A 26,919-nucleotide genomic window follows, 5' to 3' on the forward strand; every position below is an offset into this window, starting at 1 on the left:
CCCTCCCTCCTCACTGCCTGCTCCCACATTTGTAACCCTCTCCCCAAGCTCTCCCTGAAACGCTGTGTGCTTCTCTGCAGGGCTCCAAAAACAGGCCAATGTTACCATCCTCCCAGCCCAAATTACACCTCTGATCCCAGGACTTCACCACACAGGTTCCCCTCTGCTTCAGAGAGTCAGCTGGGCCTGCTTCTGGAGGTAAGTCACTCCATTCCTCTGGCTGAGTTGGAGCTACTGTATTGCCACGTGGTTTTGCTACTTAAGGAGGTCTGCTCGGGAAGAGTGAAGGAGCATGGGAGAAGAGCAGAGCTTTACTGCGTTGCAGGCACCTCCTGAGCTACCAGCCAGTGCTCAGAGGCTTTAATTTTGAAAGGTCTATCTGACTTAGATTAAACTAGTTGTAGAACACAGTGTGCAGCTGTGTTCCACTTGTGATCTAGTAGTTTTAATAGTTCTTGTTCCAGTTTTTGTAATGCTTGGTAGCCCTTTTATTTTTTACTATAAAGTTGCTTGACAATAATCACTCTTGAGATTATAACATCTTTGAAAAGGCAATTCTCTAATGTATTAACTATTCAACTTTTGCTTGTTTTATTAACTTTGCTAACATGGTCAGGGGGTAATTGCAACACAATGATATTTTTTAAACTAAGGGAGCTAGGGAAAGTCACCTCTTGGTCGTGGTCTGGTTTGTTCTATAGTAGTGAAGTTAAGTGTCTTTGCTTATGCATAAGAAGGTTTCCCAAATATTCCCAGAATTGTTAAAAAAAACTATTATTATAAATCTTTCTGTAGTAGCTTTCTAATCCCCTTCAAAGTACTCTCCTTGGGATGCGATACACTTGTCAAAGCACTTCTCCCAGTCCTGGTAACATTTCCTGTAGTCATCTTTTGTCACTGTCTTGTCACCACTGGATTTCTTCCACGGTGGCGAATCTTCTCCCTTTCAGTCCTAATTCACTCATAGGCATACGCTACGTAGCGGCAAATCCGATAACTACACCCTACCCCCGTGCTATCGATGTTGTCCTTAAATTTTAGGCTCCCCCCTCATATGTATTTTCTCTATTATGTTTACTCTTATTACTATTTTACTATTTTACTTTTTCCTACTTTTACATTTCAAGTGATAAATGGTGAGTATAGGTGTCAAAGAGGGTTGCTAAGTGTAATTTTTTTAGATCTGTTCTGACTAAGAAATAAGTTTGAACACCTTAAGCTCTGTTGATAGATTATGAGAGAATGTATCATGTACATTTACTCATGATATGTATGTTTATTTCAGCAACTACGTAGTAATGTACAGTAATAAAATTTCAAAATGCAATTCAGGAAAAATCCAAATAAGAAAAACAAGAGGAGACAGTTTTGCTGATGTAGAGGTAACTTGAGTGTTAGCAGATGCCTCCCATACTATAGACCTCAGAGGTTACGGAGCTGCACATGAAAAAGGGTGACAGTATTACATAAGCTGCAAATGTACACAGTCCATGTAGGAAAACAGGGCAGGGCCTCATTTAGGCACACATTGTACACTATATGTTCTCTCATACCTCACTCTGCGGCAGGATCAAGTCCTGTACTATCCCTTTCAGGTGAAAACAGTATCTGTGATTTCTATGCTGTGAAATACGTTAAAGGTCCCATATTGTAGGAAGGGAGATATCCATTTCTTTTTTGATTATAAAGCAAGTTTACGTGCTATATGAACACTGTGGAAGTATCAAAATGCTCAGTCCCTGGAAAAATGCACACAGCCCGTATTCAGAAACTGTGCCTTTAAACGAGTTGCTTAGACTTCCGTAAGATTGTGATGTCGCAACTATATGCTCAGCTTTTGCCTTGGAGGGGCGGCCCACCCCTCCTGAAAGAAACAAAATATCTTTATGTGTTATTTACCTAATTTATATGCACTCGTTCCATTTCAGCTCAGTGTGAGAATCTCTGCTGCGTTTTGCTGTCATTTATGGTCGCGCTAGTTTCTCTCCTCTTCTCTGCTCTCTGTAATTCTCCTGAGGGTGGGGCTTGGCCCCTCCACACACACATGGAACGGAGCAGAGGAGAGACAGACAGCTGAGGAAACACTGCGCAGTTGTTGGATGTCAGGAAGCAAATTTGTAGTTGCACAGCCTTCCAAAGGTTGGATAACATTATCCTCAGCCTGGCCATTGCAATTTACTGGTGAGTTTTACTGAGAGCCCTACAGTAGTTTTCCCTACATTAGCTACAGTACACTACAATCCGTTACCTGTGGTTGGCCTGGGCATGCATCACTCAGAAAACAGTCAGCCAATCAGAAGAGAGGGGCATTGAGCAGACACAAAACAGCCTGTTCTTGTTAGAGCTCCAAAGAGAGGTTTAAGAGAGGAGGTGTAAAACTATATTGAGATGGTTTTTGGTACTTAAATCCACAAAAATATCTTATGGATATCAAGACTTCAAATAAAACAGAAAAGTGTTAAATATGGGACCTTTAAAGGCTTGCATTTAATTTCTAAAATGATGAGGAACATGGTTTGTTATCATTTGGCACACATGGGGGAGTTTCTTAAAGCAATGATACCAAACGTGACAAACTCACTGTGATAACAAGACTTCAGGAAGCTGCACACAGTCACTACAAAAAACATTTCTGTTTGTGTACAGATTAAACAAACATGATAGAATTAGTGAATCAGTGAGCTTTATTCTTTGAATAGTTCCCAAAATGTTGAACTATTCCTTTAACCGGATTATTGGCTGATTCTACTCAACATGTCTGTTCAGCCAGTGAAATAACTGTAAGCTCTGAATGTGAATGAGCCAATTCATAAAATGAAGTGTAGTTGTTTTACACCAGCTGCAGAATTAAACCCATATGTGGACATTTAAGACATACTGTGTATTGTAAATTGTAAAGTTAAAAAGATTTTCACAGACTGTGTTGCAAAAGAGATGTTTAAACATTTGATTCTCAATGACCCAGGCTACGGCACAGAGTCTGTCAGGAATAGTAGTTTCTGTTTACAATTGTCAATGTGTCTTTGGCCAGAAAACATTGGCATGGAACTCTCGAGCCTGATTGGTGCACAGGATGGGTGGGTGTACCTGCATTATTATAAGTCACATTGTGTCGGGTGAGCAGGCAGCCACAGAAAACCACCTGTCTTTGACTTTTAAATACTCTCACGTAATTGTTTGTTTTCTGTTTTGCATTTAAAATTGAATATTGTCCTTTTGCTGAACAATAAAAATGCATCATCCATCTAAATTCAACCAAATCCAAACTGTAATCTAATCAATTATAATTTGATTACAATTTAAACATTAATTCCCCATAAAATTTGATCCAAGTCAGGTTAAATTTTTTAAAATGCTGAAACACAGTGCAGACATATATCTGTCTGTATCATTAAACTAAGACCAGTGCTGTGTGAGAAATCCCCTTTGAATGGACAGACAGAACCTGACCTTAATCCAGACCACCCCCCAATCTATATAAAGTGTGAACTATTAACAGTGTGAATGTACAGTTTTGTACAGTTTTAAATGACATACTCTCAAGCACACAAACCTCAATAAACAACGTGTTTAACATTGCCACCACCTGAAACATATCACCCAAAAATATGTATTTTTCATATAATTAAATATATCTAGATGTTTCATTTCTGTGTCAGGAACATGAACATATTTAGTAATGACACTATGAAAAGGTAAAATGGCCCTCTGTATAGGGACCCTATTTACAAATAATGTCCACGTGACGACTACTGTACAAAATGTCAATGTCTGAGGAAACAGCTCAGTCATGTTTGAGCAGGGAGGTCATTCTCAGCTGTTATCACTCTGTCTGTCATTACTGGGGCCTACAGGGAGGAGTGGAGCCATCCAGACTTGGTTTCACTCCAGCCTCTTATCTGAAGAGCCACGTTGCCTTTCACATGGCTTTGGGAATATTTTGGCCCACCAATACAGGACTGAATTCTTATATATTACACTGGCAGCTAAGGTTTGATTCTGTTATCCAGTTACATTGTTTTTCATCAACAAAGACCCATGTACAAACTATTCAAGTGGTCACCAAAATGACAAAATTTAATTCTGTGAATGTCAAGCTAAACAGATATGAATTCAAAATGCACAGTTTCCACATTAACAATCAGTAGTTGGTTAATTGTTAACAATTTATGGATGTTTTTCCATAAAAGTTAATATTCATACATACAGACGTGGCCCAAATTATTGGTACCCTTGTGTTTTATTAAAATAATGCACCATTCACCCTGAACAGTGTTGAAATTGAAAGATATTTTATTATCAGTGCATGTCTATGTTTGGTTTGCAACGGAACAAAACAAAACTGAATTCATGCTTATTCCACAAAGACAAAATTATTGGTACCCTTTAGTAGTGATACTTAAAGCAGACTATTGTGTTTTAATTAGTATCACAGGTGTTTTCAATCTTATCATCACTCATGCAGCCAGTTTAAAAGGAGAAAATTACTCACTCTGTTGTGTTGTGCCACTGTGTGCATCATACTGAACATGGAAAACAGAAGGAAAACTAGACAGCGGTCTGAAGACATTTGAAAAAAGGTAATAGCCAAGCATGGTCAACGTTAAGGTTACAAGACCATCTCCAAAGAGCTTGATGTTCCTGTGACCACTGTTGCCAATATTATTGAGAAGTTTAAGGCCCATGGAACTGTAGCCAACATCTCTGGACGTGGTCGCAAGGGGAAAATTGGCCCAAGATTGAACAGAGGGATTGCTTGAATGGTCGAGAAAGAACCAAGGAAAACTTCAATACAGATCCAAGCTGATCTTCAAGGTCAAGGTACAATAGTTTCAAGTCGCACCATCTGTCACTGTCTGAATGAAAACGGGCTCCATGGTAGAAGACCCCATTTCTAAGAGGGAGATAGTCAGACTGGACTTTTCCAAAATGCATGTTGACAAGCCACATTCTTTCTGGGAGATTGTGCTTTGCACAGATGAAACAAAATTAGAGCTTTTTGGTAAATCACACCAACCCTATGTTTACAGAAGAAAAAATTAAGCTTTCAAAGAAAAGAACACCATGCCTACTGTGAAACATGGAGGAGGCTCAGTTATTTTCACAGAAAGTTCTTGACTGCAGTTATTGCCTCCAAACACTGTGCTACAAAATATTAAGTTAAGGGTACCAATATTTTTGGTCATGCCATTTTCATTTGTTTTATTATAATAAATAAAATGTTACGTTATAATTCAAAAGCAAAGTTTCAGTTATATTCAATATGAAATAAAGAATGTTGGATACCACATACTTCTGTCACTTTCAACTTAATACAGAGAAAATGTAATTTTTTTTTAAAAAAGGTGGAAGGGTACAAATATTTTCGGACACGTCTGTACATACAGGTGGACACAAACACAACGAATGTATGTTAATGTTGCTCAGTAACTGCTTGATGCGTAAATAGGGAACTGCTTGCTAACACACTCACCATAGCAACTTTATAAAGTGATAATATGTTAATTTTGTGTTTACAAATTGTTATACTGCCCCCAAGTGGCCAAAAATCTGTCCATTGCTGGTCGGACAGTTGCTTTGTGTGACTGCTATGTACTTGGAAAACCAACAACTGGGAAGCATGTTGCATTATTATCTGCGAGCTGTTACTTGCAGCACAGCTGTATCTCACGGTTTGTGATTTTCAAAAAATGTATTGCTTAGTTCTTTTTTTGATGGGTTTGAAAACATAAAATATCAATATATATTTTGATTAATTAATTAATTAGTTGTTCGGTCCATATAATGTCAGAAAAGGGTGAAAAATGTTGATCACTGTTTCCCAAAGCCCAAGATGATCTTGACCAAGAGTCCACAATCCAAAGATGTTCAGTCTTCACAAAATATTCACATTTAAGAAACTGGAACAAGATACTTTTAGCAATTTTTCTTAAAAAATGACTCAAAAAGATTAATAGATTGCCAAAATAGTTGGCAATTAATCCTTAAATTATTGCAGCTCTATTCTTGAGGCACCCCAGGGTGCTGTAGCAATCTTTGGGAACCACTGAATTACCATAAACAACAAACCAGGGGCTTTTGGGCCCCCTGAGAGTCTGGTATTCAAGCTTTGTCAAATCTCAACCCTACTGCTGGCAGCACTGAGTCCAGTAATACAAACTTAGTTATGCTTAAATGTTTAGGTCATTTTTAACAGTACAAACATTACAAGATGATACCAGCTCTAACCCAACTTAAACTGAAAATTGTCATGTGTGTGCCCTGAAGTGTGTGGATAAATACCGCGGTGTTTGTTGTTTTGTCTTTTCTTTCTTTGATACATTCAGACCAAACAAACAGACACATGGACAGAGGTGGGTCTTGGCTTGGTGGACTCAGATGTGTACTTTGATACTGATGACATGGGACTGACTGTAGCTGCCAAGTTCTCCTTGCGTAATTCACTTTTTCTCGTCATTAGTCGTCTCTCACCGACTGTATGCTGTTTTATAAATCAGCAGTAACAGGATAGGGAATGGATAGTTTGGCTTTTGAGACAGACCATGAACCTGCACAGATGTATTATGAAATGTATCAATGTAACAGTTAATCCAACTGTTTTTCTGCTTCTGCTTGTTGACAGATCAGAGTTTCTTTTCATTTGGCATAGCTTTTGCATTTTCTGTTAACCAGTAGCACCAATGTCAATATATTTACCATCTGACATCTTCGAGATAGATGAGGATAGAGAAAATGGCCCGCTTTAAGAGTTTTTCATTTTATTTTGGCACCTTCGGTACATTGCTGTGTGGTGCGAATGCTAACATGTGTCTTTGTGGTTTTTTTCCTGTTAAAGGTTTTTTTTTGTGGAGTTATGGAGGATAAATTGTTGTGATTTGTTATTTTGTGTTATATAAATAAAATGGCTTGACATTCTGTCATTAATTTAAGTTTTGCTTGTTGGTCAATTTCAGTACCATATTCATTGGGTGCCCAGATATTATTTCGGGTTTTGACAATAAACCTTATGTGCATTGCTAAAGCAGTTGTAACCAGCTGACACTGTGATGGTATCAGTGTTCTACACTGATCAACTGTTCAATATAAAATGACTTAAATAAGCCATGTGAGCTGTGTTTTGTCTCTTCTTTTTCAGATCTGTCTCCATGCCTTTCTATTCTTTTTGAAATTTTCATCTATCTGAAGAAATAAGTCGGCCTACCGTACCTGTCATAAGTATGGAACTACAGAAGCTATCAAATGGTAATCACCAAAATGACGTTGCCACGCTAGTGGAGGGAGGGTATGTTCCCTATATGTTTCCTAGTTTCTCAAATTGTTCTGAATTCATACTAAATTAAGTATGCTCATATAGTTTAAAATTTCAGAGGTTCAGTGTTTCTTTTGTTCTTGATGGATCGCAGAGTGCCACCAGAGGAAGAGAAGTTCCTGCAGCACAAGAGTGATGGGTCAAAGAGACCTGAGTTCACAGATGTGAGTATGAGTGAGGCAGAGGCCATGCAGCCTGTTGTTCCATTTGTTCTTTCTGTCTTTCAGATAATGGCTTTGCTTAAGATACAGTACATAATTCATAACAATAAACATTTATTTTTTAAATGTAAAAGTTATCATCATGTGCTAGGGGACAACAGACACCTGATCTCACAAATACCAGGCTACAACATCATCTGAACTATTTCATCTGCCCTTTTATTATTTGGAATCCAGGGATGGTGCACCCACAGAGCTGCTATATCTGCCTACTTCACTCATTCGGTGGCTGTGATAAGTCTTGCTTTTTGATGGAAAATAGATAGAAATATAAGATTCAGCCCCTTTCCCCACGCCAAAAAATGATGTACAGTCCCTAATGCAGTTGCAAACAGGATTGGTATAGAAACCTTCCCGTTGGTGCACTCACGTATTGGGGGGAATTTCCAACATTCAAAATTTAACCCTGTCTCCTATAAACTACAATCATGAGCAGCTATCTTGCATCAGTGGTTACATTTAGAGCAAATGTAACGCTGGAGGTCAAATGTTTGGCCTTAAGACCAGCATCCTCACTTCACATCTGGTCTCATGTTAGTAGTCAGGGCTAGACATCCTCTGACATCCCATTGAAATGATATTTCAACTTCACTCAACTTTTAATCAGTGTCCTGTCAACTGGTGGACATAATTTTATCATGGTGACAATATTTACCTAACATTAACTGAAAAATGTTGACAATGAACATAATCAAGGAAACATTGCTTCCCTCCCCCAAAAAACATGCATGTTAATGGAAAACAGTTGCATATCAAAGTATGTTGTAGATGACATGGTTGCATGATTTGTAAGAAAAATGCTGAAAGGCATTGCATTGCCTTGGACACTGTACTTAAGTGAATTGTGATGTTAAGACACAACACGCAGTTGAACATTAAATCACTGATATTGTGTCTTTTAGTTTATATATTATATTTTTTATAATTAGTTTATATTTTATTTTTATGTTTCTTCCAGTTTGAGGGTAAAACCTCCTTTGGGATGTCTGTCTTCAACCTGAGCAACGCCATCATGGGCAGCGGCATTCTGGGTCTGTCATACGCCATGTCAAACACAGGCATCGTCCTTTTCCTGTAAGTCCCAGAGCTATACACACTTTGGAACAGGGAGGACAACTGAACGTGACACAAACACACACAAACACCCACACACATGTTCTGTACCTCAGTAGTTCCCCGAAAGAGAAGGACAGTACACAAACAGAAATGACAAGGTAAATATTACACAACACTTGGTTAGAAAAACATGCTTATGGCATACATAGTTATGACATATATGAAGTTCCTTAAATGTTTAAAAGGAAATGATATCAAATCTAAAAAGACAACATCACTCAGGTGGTTGTAAAACCCAGCACCTGGACTCTTTAATGCTGAACACTGAAGCATGGATTTTATTTAAAGTGCTGATGTTGTGCATGTACATCAGAAGATCATTATCCAGTTAGCACAGTTTTAAGTCCACAGATGTGCCTGTTAGCCATGTCAACATTTTCACATGATGATTTTGACACAAAAACACTGTGACGTAGAAATGATATGCAGTACTGTGCAGGTTTAAGCACTGAAGTTTATCAATTAACTTCATACAAAGTTTATTAACAGAAGAAACTTAGATGAAATCAATATTTATTTGTGTTTTTTTGCTTAAAAACATCACCAATTCTTCTCAGTACACAGGGAGATCTAATGTAGATTCAAGCCTCGCGTACTGCCCATAATTCATTGTGTGGGTGTGCCAGCATGAGTTGATATCAAACTAAATCAATTTTTACATAGTGTTCTTGATGCTGTGTGTTAAACCACACTATCTTTGTTCAGAAAAGTGCAATATAAATATATATAACTGCAGTGCACAGACAGATAGGCCAACAGCTCTGTCACCATTACTGAATAGTGTTCTACTCTCAAACTAATCAACATGTATGAGCTGAGGTAAATGACATTATCTATCATTACTGTTTGTGTTTTACAGGGTCCTGTTGACATGTATTGCCTGTCTGTCCTGTTACTCTGTCCATTTGCTGCTACGCAGTGCTGGAGTTGTGGGTAAGGCAATTTTGAAAATACTGTCTGACTATAAGACAACCCTGATTGAACAGCTGTTTTTGTAAAAAAGACTTTCTCTTACAACACATTTTCATACTCGTCCTGTTGGGAAAGTTTCTCTGAGATACTATTAATACAAGGAGAAGAGAGTCCTCATCTGGGAAGTCTTTTCTCTCATATTAAATTGAAAATAATACCATTAAAGCAGAACGTAGATCCCTAATTTGTCAGTTACATGCACACTCTCTCCTATCAGGCTCTTGGAAGCGGTCAAAATGATTTTCTCTGTCAGTTAGCATTCATCATCAGGCTGTCTGTGCTTATCATCTGTAACAGTAGTAATCTTGGCTGCTTGACAGACAAGGATGTCCTGGTCCTTTTCTATAGTAAAGACCCTGTCGATTTATTTCAACTCGTTTTCAGTGATCATGAATTTATTTCCCCCACAGTAGAAAAACACCTCACACAAGCCCCCAGAAACTCCTGTAGGTTAAACTGAGCAAACCAAACACTTTTAGGGCTGACAAACTCCAGACCTCATTTACACCTGTTATTAACATGTGATCTGTATGTGGATATATTATCTGGATAATTGTATCAGATTCATACATTCTCATTTTCTCAATTGTGCCCATTTTGTGTTCAAATCTCAATATGCCAATGATTTAGGTGGGGCATTTATGCCTGCTGAGATCTGATTTCACTGCAAGCCTGACCACCTCTAAATGTGGTCTTGCAGATCCTATGGCATTCCAATGCTGATGTGTTGTGAGTGCATTTATGCCTGCAGTAACATACATTTTTACTCATCCAGATACAGATCACATTTTAATGAAAGGTACAAATGGGCTACAAAAAACTCTATAAACGGACTTGAATACACTTGTTAGCAACAATAATGTTACAAACTACCCATAATGCAACTGGGGTTGCAACAGAATGAGATTTTCATGGTATGATAACCCTCTCAGGAAATATCAGTTTCCCGGTATCACGGTATTTCACAATTATAATTATTATCAGTTACAATGACCCTTAAAGGAATGAAAACAGAAGCGTTTTTTTTGGTTGAACACTTTATTATAGTTGAAACTCAAAACATTTTTTTTAATGTTAGTACGTGTAAAAACTTGGTTTGCATGTTAGCACCAGTGATGGAGGAAGTATTCTCATCCTTTACTTAAGTAAAAGTACTAATACCACACTGTAAAAGTACTCTGTTACAAGTAAAAGTCCTGCATTGAAAATGTTAAATAAAAGTATGTAAGACTTATCACAGAAATGTACTTAAAATATTAAGTAAGTACTCCTGTAATGTCCCCTGTGACTAATATATATAATATCAATAGATTATTATTACTCCTTATTATTACTCATTACTACATTAATGTAAAAACAGGATTTTACTGATCTAGTTGGTTGAGGTGGAGCTCTTTTGAACTATTTAGTATCCAACTGCAACTAATGATTATTTTCATTATGGATTCATTTGCTGATTATTTTCTCCATTAATCGATTGTTTGGTTTGTAAAAATTCTCAAAATAGTGAGAATTGCCGGCACAAGTGCTCTAAACGATAATCAAAACAGTTGCCAATTTACTGTAGGTGTGTGACAGCACAGCCAGACTGATCTGGACTGGACACCTACTTTGATCTGCACAGAGGGAAGTGTTCCCTCCTTTGGCAACCACTTGCATCCACATTTTTTACAAATTGGATATCCATCCTTGAGGACGACCCCATATTCATTTTTGCGATATCCAAAATATTCCCACGCTGCTGATTTCAACTTCTTTTTGGGGGGATGGAGACTGAACCAAATATGTCAGTCTTGCTTCTCTCTGCCATTTTCTCCACTCCATATGTGTATGTGGCGCCAGTTGCTGAGTCTGACAGGCAGTCCAGGAGGAAAGGAGATGCACACGTCTTTTTACAAAACCGGTAATAATCAAATGTACATGGTATGATAACCGTCAATTTTCATACCATGGTATACCGTGAAACCGGGACACCGTTGCAACCCTTAATGCAACACACTCTGTAGGAGCCACTAATGATTATTTTTATTATTGATTAATCTGCCAGTTATTTCTTCGATTAATCAATTAATTGTTTGGTCCACAAAATGTCAGAAAATAGGGGAAAATGATTATAATATAATTATAATTTCCCAGAGTCATATATGATGTCTTCAGATGTCTTGTTTTGTCTGAATAACAGTCTAAAACACAAATGTGTATGACAAAGAAAAGCATTAAATCATCTTATCTTAGCAGCTGATACCTGCAAATGTTTGGCATTTTTCTTTATAAAATGAATAAAATGATTAGATCATCAAAGTAGTTGCTGATTAATTTTCTATCAGTTGACTAAGCGATTAATCCACTAATCATTGCAGATCTAGAGCCAGTGTTACACCAGTACACTCCATTAAAAAAAGATGTGATCTTGTGAACATGTAGTTGTCTAGTCCTTGAATGTAAGACAACCTCTACTCTTTGAAATTTTATTTCCATAAAATATCATCTTATATTCAAGCCAATCCAGCAAATTTGAGATTATCCTCAGATCTCAAACTTCTTCTATATAAGGCTCATTCAGCTGTTATTACTGTGCAGGTATCTGATGGTTTTGAGTCAGTTTTCACACTTTGCTGTTGGTCTGTTCAGGTATTCGAGCCTATGAGCAGCTGGGCCTGAGAGCTTTTGGTCATACAGGGAAGATCCTTGCAGCTGTCATCATAACGCTACATAACATTGGAGGTAAGACACTACTGGTATCTATATGGGGTATTTGAAATGTTTCTGTCAACCACCAACAGGAGTTGTGTGAGTAGGTGGTGGTGGTACAACTTCATGATGGCGCCAGGGAAACAAATAAGCCAGAATAGCTCTGTTTAGAGGGAATTCCGTGTTTTCCTCTTCTTCAGCCATGTCCAGCTACCTGTTCATTGTGAAATCTGAGTTACCACTGGTCATCCAAGCCTTTCTTGGCCAGACATCCAGCTCTGAGTAAGTACTGCCAACAACTTTGAAATCCACAAAATGTAAATGTAATAAAATTCAATCTGAGTTTCAACTGTGTATGTCCATTACAGAGATATGTGTTGCACGATATATCGTCTACTTATACTTTTTCAGGATTTTTAGATATCTTTATCTCTAATTTAATTTTGACTAGTACAAAGTTGTAGATACAATTTTAAATACAATTTCTACTAGTAAAAATGTCATTGTGTATCTTTAATTACCATTCTGACTAGTGAGAATACAATTTTGACTAGATGAAATGCTATTATGGATATCTAAAATGTAATTACAGATCGGAGTGTGGTTTGATTAAATTTTAAAACAGATTGCCATTATAAGTGACCATTTTTACATTTAATAGCTCGACCGGATATGTATTGCAGATATCTGTAGCTCAGTTCTTCCTAGTCAAAATGAACATTTCAGATATCCACAATGACATTCTTTCTATCCATAATTGTCATTCTTCCAAACGTCATTTTTCCAAGGACAAATGACGTCACTTTTGCCATTCATGTGTATTGGGCTTTCAATTTCAGACATCCACAATTACATTTTTGTTATCCAGAGTGAACATACTTTTCAAGGATTTTTAGATATCTTAAATTTATTTTTGACTAGTAGAATCAAAGTTGTAGATATCTTGAAACACAATTTCTACTAGTAAGAATGTTATTGTGGATATCTTTAATTACCATTCTGACTAGTGAGAATACAATTTTGACTTGGGGAATTGCTACTGTTCAATTAAATATTAAAATGGCTTGCCATAAGCACCATAAATGAATGAAGCCTGATAAAATTATGACATCAGTACTGTCACTGCTGGTGACACCAAAGAACCATGTGACTGTAGTAACACAGTCAGCTCCTCCAGTGTCGCCATGTTTAGTTATGTTTACATTGTAGAAAATCTGAAGTTCTTAAGAAAGATATTCTGGTGTTCTGCCCTCATCTGCCACCTTGTCAATATACTTGTTGGTCCTTCAGGGGCACACAAAGTACAGTCAACTATGTGAACAATGACATTAATGTCACAGATGCTTTTCTGCATGTATGTGTTGGTAAAAAAGCTTATCTGTGTGATGTCTTATGTTCTGCACGCAGTGATTGGTTTATGAATGGAAACTACCTCATTATCATCGTCACTGCCTGCGTCATCCTTCCATTGGCCCTGATGAAACACCTGGGTATGTAACTTCCCTTCAGTCTCATTTTACTCAACAACCTGTGTATGTGTACAACTTTCTTTCATTATATTATGTTTTTTAGAAAGAACACAGCCCCCTTGTTTCCTTAATGTTTATCATTTTAAGCAGCCTTCACAAAGACTGTCTCTGCTATCCAATATATCTGCCTGTAAGTATTTTGAGGTGTGTCTGAAGCTTATTTTCTTGCATTCTTCAGGGTATCTTGGTTACACCAGTGGCTTCTCTCTCTCCTGCATGGTCTTCTTCCTCTCTGCGGTGAGTCACTATGAGTGACTTCATACCTTTTGTGTATTGGTAAAATGATTTGTTCTTACGTCAAGGGAAACTAATTCCCAATAAGCTACAGTATACCAGCTATAACAAATGGGACATAACATATACTGACAACCACTGGCTGTGATGTATTTTCGTTTGGTTTTTGAAAAGGTTTATTTTTTTAATTACAACTTTGGTGTCTTTAAAATCGTTTTGTTCAGTCATGGAGTAACAGGTCAAATCAGCAGGGTTTTAATTGCTGAAAGTATGGAAACCTGATCACTGTAATCTCAAAAACGTTGAAGAATATTTGTTAAATATTGTTCAGAAATTACATCATTAATTTTAATCATGTAAAGAATCATTAACACAGTTATCAGGACTTGATCAGCTCTCCAAGGTGCTGATCCTGCTGCTGGCAGCAGCTAGAAGCTGTCTCAAGAACCACATGTATTTGTATCACTCAACAAAGGTATCAATTAAAACGATACGGATTTAATAACTGAAATGGTTTTAATCAAGACAGAGACTTCACCAGTGAGACTAAACTGAGGCTTAACTGTAGAAGTAGTTTATGACATTCCATTGGTTGATTCTGCTGTCATCAAATGTTTCTGCGCTCCTACTGGCTAGTTTTACTGCTTCCGCCTCTGTTTTTTTCTCCTATGTATGCTCGTTCTTCTCTCTCGCGCAGTTTAACTGAAACTTTGCCTCACTCAGCAAGTCAGAGCCCAGAAGCCCCACTCCACTGTAATGTGACAGTGTTTATATCAAACAGCCCCTGTTGCATAAAATGAGGTGTAAAACCCACAACAAAGCCTAACATTTAACATTATCAAATGAAGAGAGATGTCATCTCCTTGAGTCACTCACGGCAGGGTTTACAGCTCTCATTTACAACCATTGCATACGCACAGAACGGGGCTTGAAAGAGACGTATGCCACTTTCCATGCAAAAGTTGTGATCTATAAAAACAAACTTGACAGGAGAATGTACGTAAACTCTGACCCATGCATACGAAAATTTAGAAGACAGGGGAAACTAGCGATGCAGATGGTGAGGTGGTGAATTGAAGCCAGATTGTATAAAAAATCCTCTCACACATTTAATTTCATTTAATATCAAACTTTAATTATAGATACACATTATCATAAACATTCAAACCAGCAGTGTTATCTGTACTTGTGTTGGTAGTGAGCCATAACTATTTCATAAGCACCTTTCAATTTGAAAAGATATAAGCCAACTCAAATCTTAAAACAAAAAAACGCTCAACATTTCATCAGCGCTGTCTCACCCGGAGCGCAGAGGAGAGGCTCAGCTAAGGAGCAGCACAGCAGCAGCAGGAAAGTCTGGCTCTCCTTTCCCCGATATTAAGTGTGAATATACTGATCCTCACCTCAACCACATTAAATAACTGATGAAATTATCATCATCGGTTGTAGAAATCCAAGATGATATAGATTTGATGACTTAACGTTTGTTACGTTAAACAAACATAACTTTAAAAAAATTGCAGAACAGAGCGCTAATAGATTTTAATATCTTCTAATGCTGTGCATATATCATCAGGTATGATTTTAGTTTCCATATAGTTTATGTGTGTAAAATTGCTGCAGTGAACACGACTGTCACTGGAGACACCACGGTGGTGGCCACACAAACTGTCTTCTCCAGTCACCTCATCGCCACATCTTTACCACCTGCACTCATATATGGACTGTGTAAATTAGAGAAACATCTGTATGCTCGATTTTCAAGTAAATATCAATGAATACAGTGTTTATTGTGTAAAAACTAATTAAAACTGATTAACTGGGAACTGGTCCACTGCAGGGTGTACAGTAAGAAACTTAACTAGAGATGTCTCATTGTACGATCCACAGGAATGTTTATTGAAGTTGTATATGGCTGTTTTGGGTTACAAACAAGCTGCAGCATTTATTAACTGACACACTGTAGCCTGTACTGTACATTTACTGCTAGATTGACAACTTACTGTTAACCTTTTCCTCTGCTCCACTTGCATTCACCATCACTTTTCTACTGCTCACTCTCTCACTTAACCACTCACATGCTGACTCAATTGGCTTCTCTCAGAGTGTAAATAAACCCACTCACTGTCTTAATCACACCATAGATCTTGTGCTGACTTACGGCATCGAAATGGAACATTTGATAGTTTTTCCACAAAATCCCATTTTATCAGACCATTACTTGATAACTTTTGAATTCCTATTACCGGATTACACATCATTAGACAAAAATGTCTTCACTAGATGCCTATCTGATAGTGCTGTAGCTAAATTTATGGAAGCAATTCCATCAGTACTGAATTCTGTGCTATGTCTCAATACTTCAGAGGACTCCTATGCTAATTGTAGTCCCTCCCAAATTGATAATCTCATTGATAGTGTTGCAGGCTCACTGCAAATGACACTCAACTCCATTGCCCCCTTAAAAAGGAAAATAATAAAACATAAGAGGTTAGCTCCATGGTTTAACTCCCAAACCCACAAATTAAAGCAAATATCACGAAAATTGGAAAGGCGTTCCACCAAACAGAAGAATCTCGCCTAACCTGGCAAGATAGTCTTAAAACACATAGGAAGGTCCTCTGTAATGCCAGAGCAGCCCCTTACTCATCATTAATTGAGGAGAATAAAAATAGCCCTAGACAAGGTTTCTTGTCTGTCTTTAGTAACGGGCTATGTACCACAGTCCTTTAAAGTATCTGTAATTAAACCTCTTCTTAAGAAGCCTACTCTCGATTCAGGCATCTTAGCCAACTATAGACCTATATCTAATCTTCCATTTCTCTCTAAGATCCTTGAGAAAGCTGTCACCAATCAGTTGTGTGACTTTCTAGATAACAATAGTTTATTTGAAGATTCTCAGTCAGGATTTAGAGCGCATCATAGCAAAGAGACAGCACTGGTGAAGGTCATAAATGACCTCCTGCATCAGACAAAGGACTTCTCTCTGTACTTGTCTTGTTAGATCTTAGTGCTGCATTTGACACAATTGATCATCAAATCCTATTACAGAGGCTGGAACATTTAATTGGCATTAAAGGAACTGCATTAAGCTGGTTTGAGTCCTATTTATCAGATCAATTTCAGTTTTACATGTTAATGATGAATCCTCCATGAAGGCAAAAGTTAGACACAGAGTTCCACAAGGTTCCATACTTGGACCAATTCTATTCACCTTGTATATGCTTCCTTTAGGTAATATTATTCAGAAACACTCCATAAATTTTCATTGCTATGCAGATGATACTCAGATATATTTATCAATGAAGCCAGATGAAACCAATCAGTTAACTAAACTCCAAGCATGCCTTAAGGTACATAAATACCTGGATGACCTGCAATTTTCTGCTACTAAACTCAGACAAAACTGAAGTTATTGTGCTTGGCCCTAAACACCTTAGAAACACATTATCTAATGATCTAGCTAATCTAGATGGCATTACCCTGGCCACCAGCACCACCGTAAGGAATCTGGGAGTTATCTTTGATCAGGACATGTCCTTTAACTCCCACATAAAACAAATTTCAAGGACTGCCTTTTTCACTTATGTAATAATGCAAAAATCAGGCACATCCTGTCTCAACAAGATGCAGAAAAAATAGTCCACTTATTTGTTACTTCTAGGCTGGATCATTGCAACTCATTATTATCAGGCTGCCCTAACAAGTCTCTAAAGACTCTCCAGCTGGTCTGCACGTGTACCGACTAAAACTAGAAAGAGAGATCATATTTCTCCCATCTTAGCTTCGCTGCATTGGCTTCCAGTAAAATCCAGAATTGAATTTAAAATCCTTCTCCTCACATACAAAGCCCTTAATGGTCAGGCACCATCATATCTTAAAGAGCTCATAGTACCGTATTACCCCACTAGAACACTGCGCTCCCAGAATGCAGGCCTACTGGTGGTTCCTACAGTTGCCAAAAGTAGAATGGGAGGCAGAGCCTTCAGCTCCTCTCTTGTGGAACCATCTTCCAGATTCGGTCCGGGGGTCAGACACCCTCTCTACATTTAAGAGTAGGCTTAAAACTTTTGATAAAGCTTAGGTTGGACCAACCCCTAGTTATGCTGCTATAGGCCTAGACTGCCAGGGGACTTCCATAAACCATGCTGACGTGTTGATGTCCTTCTTCTGTCCTTCTCCAGCTGTTCCTGCTGTTGTTGCTGTTTCTTGCTGCAAGTCATGTATCTGTTGTTGTTGTTGTTGTTGTTGTTGCTGTTGTTGTTCTGCTTCTCTGTGTCCCCATCCCCCCACCCTCTTCTCTCTCTCGACTCAACCAGTCAAAGCAGATGGCCGCCCACCTGGAGCCGGGTTCTGCTTGAGGTTTATTTCCGTTAAAGGGGAATTTTTCCTTACCGCTGCAAGTGCTTGTTCGTTGGGAAATTGTTGGGTTTCTCTCTCTGTAAATTAAAGAGTATGGTCTGGACCTGCTCCATGTGAAATGTGCCCTGAGATGACTTTTGTTGTGATTTGGCACTGTATAAATAAAATTGAATTGAATTGAATGAAAATGCTACACGCACACATTACATACTGCCCTATGCCTTAAAAGGAGCTATGCTACCAAACGTTTCACAGGCAACAACAGAGGGTTGAGCTGCTGTAGTGGACTGTTAGTACCTTTGGGGAAGGTATAGTAGTTGATAGGTTCAAACAAATTACCTACATACAAAGGCATGGTTAAGATACTAACCAAAACAACATGTATTTTGGGAAGGTTTGTTTTTTTTGTTCCCAAAGGCAGCAAAGTTGACATTTCTTCTACCTCCTCAAACTCTCTTTCTGTCACACCAGGTCATCTACAAGAGATTCAACATTGCTTGTCCTCTGGAAGTGTTTGGCAACCACTCTGTGATCACAGAAGTTCCAGAGGACTCGTGTACTGCCAAATTCTTCACCATCAACCAAGAGGTCAGAGATGAGCTCCCTGAATTTGAAGCACAGACACAAAAATGATCATCTGCATTTCAACTGTTTATTTATGATGTACTCTGTTCAAAGGCTAATGTGTGCTCTGAACACATTTATGGTCAGAAACTATTTGTGGATGCATCATGTTACATGCAACACATGGCTAGACACGTTCAGAGTTGATGTGCTTCCTGGAAAACAACCAAGTAAAGTGACTCTGTTATTTGATTTGCAGACAGCTTATACCATCCCCATCCTGGCATTTGCTTTTGTCTGTCACCCTGAAGTGCTTCCCATCTACACTGAACTGAGCAAGTAAGAGCCACACATAGATTCTGACATTCCACATACACAGCATGCATTTCTCAGTGGTGGAAGAAGTATTCAGATCCTTTACTTAAATGAAAGTAACCAATATAACAATGTAAAAATACTGAAAGTTGAAAATTGTTTAAACATTAACATGGAAACCAACAGAAAAAATAAATCAAAGCAGAGGTCAATAATTTCTGACAGTTGGATGAGCAGACCTGATGTTCCCTCCACAAAAATTACACTTTGACTCTGCAGTGTGTTCCAAAATGACAGACACCTTTAAAGTGCTGCTAAATGTCTAATTTATAATCAAAGTCCATTATACCAGGAACTTCAAAAAGCGCCACACTGTGCCACACATACTGGAATACACAAAAAAGAGCAGTGCACAAGCCATGTCAGGCCAACAGCTATGTTATATTATATGAGTTAGGATAATATACTTGTAGGCTGGTTTTGGACTCAATGGTTTGAATCTCATGAAGAGTCTTTGAAAGATTGGAGAAGTTTGAAAAGTTTGGAAGGATATTTCGGACTGAAGGTGTCAGTCAGGACGAGGACAATGCGGCATTCATCAGCCACATTTTCAGGACTAATCAGCACTGAGCTTCCCACCATGATGATACACATGACTTTCTGCTGTTCCTCTAAGACACACAAATACAGTTCAATTATTAGAACAATATACTGTCACAATTTTTGATGAAAGCACAAAGTTCAAGAGACAAGTGATGCTTCATTCCTTTAGTCTTGCTGGAGCAAAACATATAAAGATTTATTTATAAAAATAAATTAAGAAACACAACAAATAACATCCACAAGAAGCTTATTTGGGCAATTTTTTGTGAGCTTTAAACACAAACACAGTGCCAGTCTGTATTACCTCAGCTACCAGTTGTATTCAGACCAAATCACCACCACAGGGTTGAGCTGAGGGGTGTGGGCATGTTTATTTGTGCTCTAGAATGTAACAGCTGTGAAACAATCAGAAAATAACGTTTTATTGATCTGACTCACCGGCTTTCTCTCTACCAGCACTCCCTCTCTTCATTCACTCTCCAGCTCGCTCAACCACAGCTCCTCTCTCTCTCACTGGTGCTCTCAGCTTTCTCTTTTTTTAAATGAGTCAGGAAGCTGACAGCAAAGCCTAACTTTACTTTTAACATTATCAAACAAAGAAAAATGTCCTCCCCTCCTCCTAGTAACATCTTTGTACTCCCTCATGGTAGGGTTTTACAGTTCTGATCTGATCTTACAGTCTGATCTCCAGCTGCGATTAGCCACCGCAGCCTTCAGCCGCAGTGACTTCAGGTTGCATTTCTCCAAAAGTTGACTCTGGCTCAACTTTCCAGCTGCAGGACAGTGAGGCGCATCCGCACCCAAAATGTACCACCCCCATTCAAATGAATGGAAGGACTGGCGTTTTTGCTGCACCACCTGATGCGGTTTGAATGCGACCTAAGCTACCAAAATAAAATGCATGTGCAATATTAGTTTGTACTCAGGAGTTATGAGATTTTACCTGAAACATGGGGAAGAAACCACTGAAGACCAGGTGGGGATAGGTGTGGACAGGCTGTGGGTGGATTTTAGGCTGGACACTGCAGCAGACCAACACAATTAGCATCACATCTTTTACAAATTACATAAAATTGGTATAGTATTAAAAATACACACATGAATTTATATACTGTAGACTGCAATAAGTCCTCATTCAGGTGATATAACTCTTCATTAATCTAAATTACATCACAGACATATCTGTTTACCACTGACATGCTAATGCGGGCTAGCATGCTAACACCATAATCACGATCAGTAGCACACTTTTTACAAACTTCATCAAATTTGTACAGTGTCAAAAATATACACACGTACATTTACCTTCTGTATATTGCACTAACTCCTAAACAGGTGATATAACTCCATTATTCTGCCGAACAGCTGTGTCTATTCCCTACACAAAAGGCTAAAACTTGGATTTAAACAGTGAATAAAAGGAGCCTACTAAAGTGTCTTTAGTAGAACTTAATTCCTAGGAAATGTTGTATTTTGTATCCCACTTTGGCGCCGTCAGCCATTGAGGCACATAGCTATTGACTTGCATCATAAAGTGACATGCAACCATGCATGCAACATGGTATTTACGTTTTTTGTGGAGCCAGGGGGACAGGTGTAATAGCCGAATAGCTACCATGCATGGCAAGCCGTTTTAATAGCTAGACTGGATATGTACTGCAGATATCCATAATTCAATTCTTCCTAGTCAAAATGAACATTTCAGATATCCACAGCATCATTCTTCCTAGGACAAATGACATCACATTTGCCATTCATGTGTATTGAGCTTTCAAGCACAGCCCAAGGACACATCTACATGTGGACTGGAGGAGCCGGGAATTGAACCACCGATCCTCCGATTAGTGGACGACCCGCTCTACCTCCTGAGCCACAGCCACCCCATATATTATCCAATGTGTCAAATTTTCATCTGAAAAGTAACTGGTGACTAAAGCTGTCAAATAAATGTAGTGGAGTAGAAAGTAGGAGTGTGCCCAAATACAAATATGTTATTCGACAAAGCACAAATAGTGTTGTATTTTTAAAATATTTGATATTATAATAATATGAATATTATGTTTCATACAAATATTTTTAAAATTATTTGTCTCGGGAAGAAAACACCATGCCAAATACAAGTGCGCAGGTCGGTTACATCACTATCTCAGTCTTTGTCCTCTACTCCGCTGTTACATCTATCAGCAGGTTTCCACGAGGAGAGTCACATCCACCTGCTACATGATACACATTTCCTAATTTGGACACTCCCAGAGTTGGGGGTGTTTGTCAGAGATAAAGCTGAGTTACTGATACATGCAAAGTGCTCCCAAGGGACTCTCCATAACCTGTTGCTCCCCTTCTCCTTTCCCCAAAGTTAAATTGTAAAAAATAGGTAATAAATGAAAAGTGCAAAGCATTAATCGCCTATCAAGTTCTTCCCTACACATTACACAGTGTGCTGTCTCTGTGTTATGGGTGTATAAACAGGTAGAGGTCTGTCTGCAATGAGGCGATGAGTATAGTGGCTCATAGTGATGAACCTATAGAGATTTACCAGCGACTCTGTAAATCCCTGTGGCTTTACAGTTTCAGCTCATTGTTTAGCTGTCCAGCTGCAACTTTACCTTTTTGGTTCACTCTCAGTGCTCTCATAGTGTAGTTTTCAGAGAAAAAGTTCTAAAAACCCACTGTACACTACCTGCTCAGCACCAAGTGGCAAACAGACACAGTTAGCTGTAGACTAGCTGGTGAACATATGTGGAAATAAGCAACTGTTCGCTAACAAGTTCAACATGTCATCTTAAAAGGTGATGGTATGGCAGTGTTGTGTTCATTATTCACTTTTGTTGTTTCCAAGTGGGAAAAAAAGTTATTGCAGGTTTAATTATAACCTTTTCATAAAATAAACTATAGTAACAACTTTTTTTCTTCCTCTTAGCATCATGTACTGGATTCGCTAAAAGTCTGCTATCTTCTCCCCCTAAAGCCCAACCAAGAGAAGAATGCAGAATATTGGCAATGTTTCCATCCTCGGCATGTTCACCATGTATTTCTTCACTGCCATATTCGGCTATCTGACCTTCTACGGTGAGAGCTATACCTCTTTCAGTCTCCTTCAAAGCATAGCTCAGTTTGATGACAGTAAGGTGTCACCGGTTCTATATCTGTGTGTGTTTGTGTGTGTGTGCAGGGAACACTGAAGCAGAGCTCCTCCACACCTACAGTAAGGTGGACCCCCTGGATACTCTGATCCTATGTGTGCGGCTGGCTGTCCTGGTGGCTGTCACTCTGACTGTACCTGTGGTCCTGTTCCCTGTAAGAATATGTCTGTCTGCCCTTCAGTTAGACATCCATACATTCAATACAGAAGTAAAGTGGACAAGGGAAAGCTAGGCCAACACAATGAGAGGAGGTGGAAATATTGGTGGTACAACAGTTCACATGATAAATTCAGCAAAATGTCCATTTTCTTTAACATTTGGAGATCTACCAAACAGAAAAGAAACTCTTCTTCATTCAATTATCAGTTAAATTGACAACTTTATCTCATAAAGCATAGTGTGTAGTGAAGAGTCGTGCAACATGTTTTAATTCTGATGAATCATCAGTACATTAAGAGACCACTGAGAGATTTCTGAATGTACAAAACTGTGTTCATGAAAACTTGAGAGCTCTACAGAGATAAACATCCAATCACAGATCTTTGATCGATTGCAGTGCGACAAATAGCAGAGTGAAATATGAGGTAGAGCTGTGCAGAATTTGTTAAATAAATTCAACAATTTATAATATAATTGAATAAGTTCACTTGCAGATTTTGGATACATTGTTGGTCCTTTGCAAGGAGCACGTACACTGAATTATCTGTTTTACCGAGCAAAATTATTAAGATAACTGATAAAGTGACAACTGTGCATATTTCTATGTGTAATATTTCCCCAGTATTTGGAAGAGAGAAGAAAATAATATTCTTGTGCTTGCTGTGATACCTGAGCAGTATCATGCATGCTTATGTCTGTGTTCCTGTCAGATCCGCCGAGCTCTCTTGCAGCTGCTGTTCCCAGGGAAACCCTTCCACTGGCTCCGTCACATCGCCATCGCTCTGTGTTTGCTGTTTGCTGTCAACCTGCTGGTCATCCTCGTCCCCAACATCCGAGACATCTTTGGCATTACTGGTAGGACATTATACTTAAAAGCTTAAAGTTGGAGACTTCGCCATGTAACTAAATAATGGCACTCCATACTGTCCAATATTCTAAAAATTGTATATTATTATTATTGCTTTGTAGTGTGATATGGAAATCTCTGTGGGTGTGTGTACATTTGCTTCGGCATGTTGCTTTTAACTCTGCTCTGCTCTGACTTTTAACCCCAACAGAGCAGCCTACAATATGAAAAATTAGTCTAACTGGTTCACTACTTTCTAAACAAGGAACTGCACTTTACCCGTGTTAGTTCAGGTCACACTGCATGGTACTTTCAGGTCACCATCAGCACATTCTGGTTAAGCCAAACCTGCGCATTCACCTATCTGTGTTGTCTCGGGCCATCTCCCTGACCTTGGTTACCAGGACAACGTCGGTTCACTCTTTATTAGAGTGGCTCCAGTTTTCCCCAAACAACACAGACGGTTACTCTGAGTCTCAAGGAAAGGAGAAAATACCTCCTTCTGCTTAAGAATATTAGTATAACCCCTAAAGATGGAAAATTCCACAACACTCAGCTCATTATGAATTATTTCATGATTTTATTTCTGTTTTACCAGAGTTCATTCTTATTACATAACTAATTTTATTTAAAAATGCTCTTTTTAGAAACACTTTTTATTTCATAGTCATTCTTCTTGTTTTTTTAAAAACAATTTTTTATGAAAGCTGTGTTGTCACCCATCCCAGACTGACCTCATTCCGTACCTTACTCCATAATTCAGGCACATGGTGTTCTGAATGCAAACCTTAGGAGAGGACCAAAGCCTTTTTTAACTTTTTTAACACATTCAGAGGTTTTTCCATGCTCTCACAGATATCTACAGTCCATATGGAGTAATGAAAAGTATTTAAATCCAATATTTCCACAAAGATGTACAGCCATCTGGTGAAAAAATGCAGCAGCACAGTCCATGAAAATAAAGTTGGTTTTGCTCTTCATGAAAATTAGATGTAACAGGTTAAACAGTTCATCTTTTTCTCAAGGTGTGAGACAGTAACATACGAAGTGCAAGGGTCACAAATGAGGCTAGTGTGAAGAGGAGCTAACTAGGTAGCAGTTACTCAGCCTGGAAGAGAGGTGAGAGGCAGGAACAGGCAACAATATTATAAAAGACTGAAAGAAAAGAAGCATTTGGAAATAAAAAGTCCACTGTATAAGTCCATTAAACAGTGTTACCAGTTTTGTTGTATTGTTTCCAGTTAGTTAGTTATGTTTCCACTGAGTGTTATCAAAACTCATAGTTTGTATCCTTGGGGTCTGAAAACCTTTAGAATGCTTTAAAACACAGCAAATCTGTTTTTTAAAGTATTTTTAATGCTACACTGCTCTACATCCATGTTTACTAGCTTGCAGTCTTCTTCTCTGCCTTTGCTGGCATGTTAATGCGTATCATGGCGCATTCTAGCCACCTGTAGATCAGTGCAATAATGAATTACCTGCATGCACGCATGCACATGTGTCCTTGTGCGCATGCATGAGACAAACAAACCAGGTACCAACACATAACTGGTACATTTAATTTTCATAACGTCTTATTTATGTAATAATGGCCATAGTGTAATTCTATATTACAAGTGAACAATGTGCATCTGCAGTATGTGCAGTAGTGAGTGCAGTAGTCGAAAGTCAACTTTAATGACAGCTTAAAATATGTTTTTAAAGCACTGAAAAATTTGCCACAGCACAGGGATTTATCCAAAAGACAGTTTGTTTGTTTGTTTTAGAGCTTTATTGGTTTCAGACAAAATCTATTTGAGATTTAACCAATATTTTAAAATGAAATGATTTATGCCATCTCCTCTCTCTGTGTTCAGGGGCAACTACTGCTCCCAGTCTGATCTTCATCCTTCCTGGACTCTTCTACATTCGCATCATCCCTACCAGCCGTGAACCCCTGAAATCCAGACCAAAGATCCAGGTAGAGTTATGAGCCTGGAGGTGGAGCTCAGATTCAAACAGATAAAAAGGAAGTATGACTGTATTTATATAAACATAGATAGTAGTGATTTCATTTTAATATTTTCCTCTTTATTTGGTTTTCAGGCCGTGTGTTTCACAGCACTGGGTTTTATATTCATGACCATGAGCCTGACATTTATTGTGCTTGATTGGACGAGCGGGGAAAAACGAAGTCTCGGTGGACATTAAGGTGCATCTTCCCAAATCCCACAGCAGTAGCAGCCCCCCGTGGTAACCCTCCTCCAGTCTTCCAGATGGAAAGCAAGATTCAGCTTACTGCTGGAAGGCTATACCACTGCCTAGTGGTTTATTAATCACAAGGACAATCTGTTCCTCTAGACTGTTGAGAGGCCAGTTGTGTCCCGTCACCCACCCAGGTTGATATGCTCCACCAGGATTGGGCAAATGTCTAAATGCAAAAACATGTTTAATTATCGAAGTTTGATATTTGGTATGTGCTTTGCTTTATAACAGTGCTATTCAAAACAGATCCCATCATGACATTTAACATTTTAGTCCAATTATCTCTGCTCATCAGAGAAACATACAGAATGAGGAACCTGAACAAATGTATAATTCACTTCAGTTGATGTGATTGTGCAGAGCAGTGTTGGACTGACTGAAACTGGAGAAAAAATGTTGTCTTCCATCAGCCAAAATCTGGCATTTAAGTTTATATAACTGTGAACCAATTAATTTGATATCATTAATTTGTGAATTTATTTGGGACATGTGGATATTGTTTAATAAAAATTCACAAAAGATGAAACCTGTCTGTTTTTATTTATGTTTTTTCTATTTCTTTTAAGTGATATGATGAATAGTACAGATAAAAGACCATTGTATAGGCTTT

General features: G+C 38.4%; 1 protein-coding gene across 1 annotated transcript; it reads left to right on the top strand.

Annotated features, from left to right (window-relative positions):
- On the top strand, positions 1-26,835 carry LOC137183987 (sodium-coupled neutral amino acid transporter 3-like). The gene is made up of 16 exons (XM_067591253.1): positions 1-198; positions 7,136-7,282; positions 7,404-7,473; positions 8,489-8,604; positions 9,506-9,579; positions 12,250-12,342; positions 12,510-12,591; positions 13,717-13,799; positions 14,017-14,075; positions 18,906-19,022; positions 19,258-19,337; positions 22,885-22,985; positions 23,089-23,213; positions 23,929-24,073; positions 25,922-26,025; positions 26,151-26,835. The coding sequence occupies exons 2-16, from the start codon at positions 7,218-7,220 to the stop codon at positions 26,253-26,255; spliced, it is 1,419 nt and encodes a 472-aa protein (XP_067447354.1). The 5' UTR covers positions 1-198; positions 7,136-7,217; the 3' UTR covers positions 26,256-26,835.
- Positions 26,836-26,919: the final 84 nt, after the last annotated feature.

The sequence above is a fragment of the Thunnus thynnus genome, chromosome 6 (assembly GCF_963924715.1).
Source record: "Thunnus thynnus chromosome 6, fThuThy2.1, whole genome shotgun sequence".
NCBI classification, from domain to species: Eukaryota; Metazoa; Chordata; class Actinopteri; order Scombriformes; family Scombridae; genus Thunnus; species Thunnus thynnus.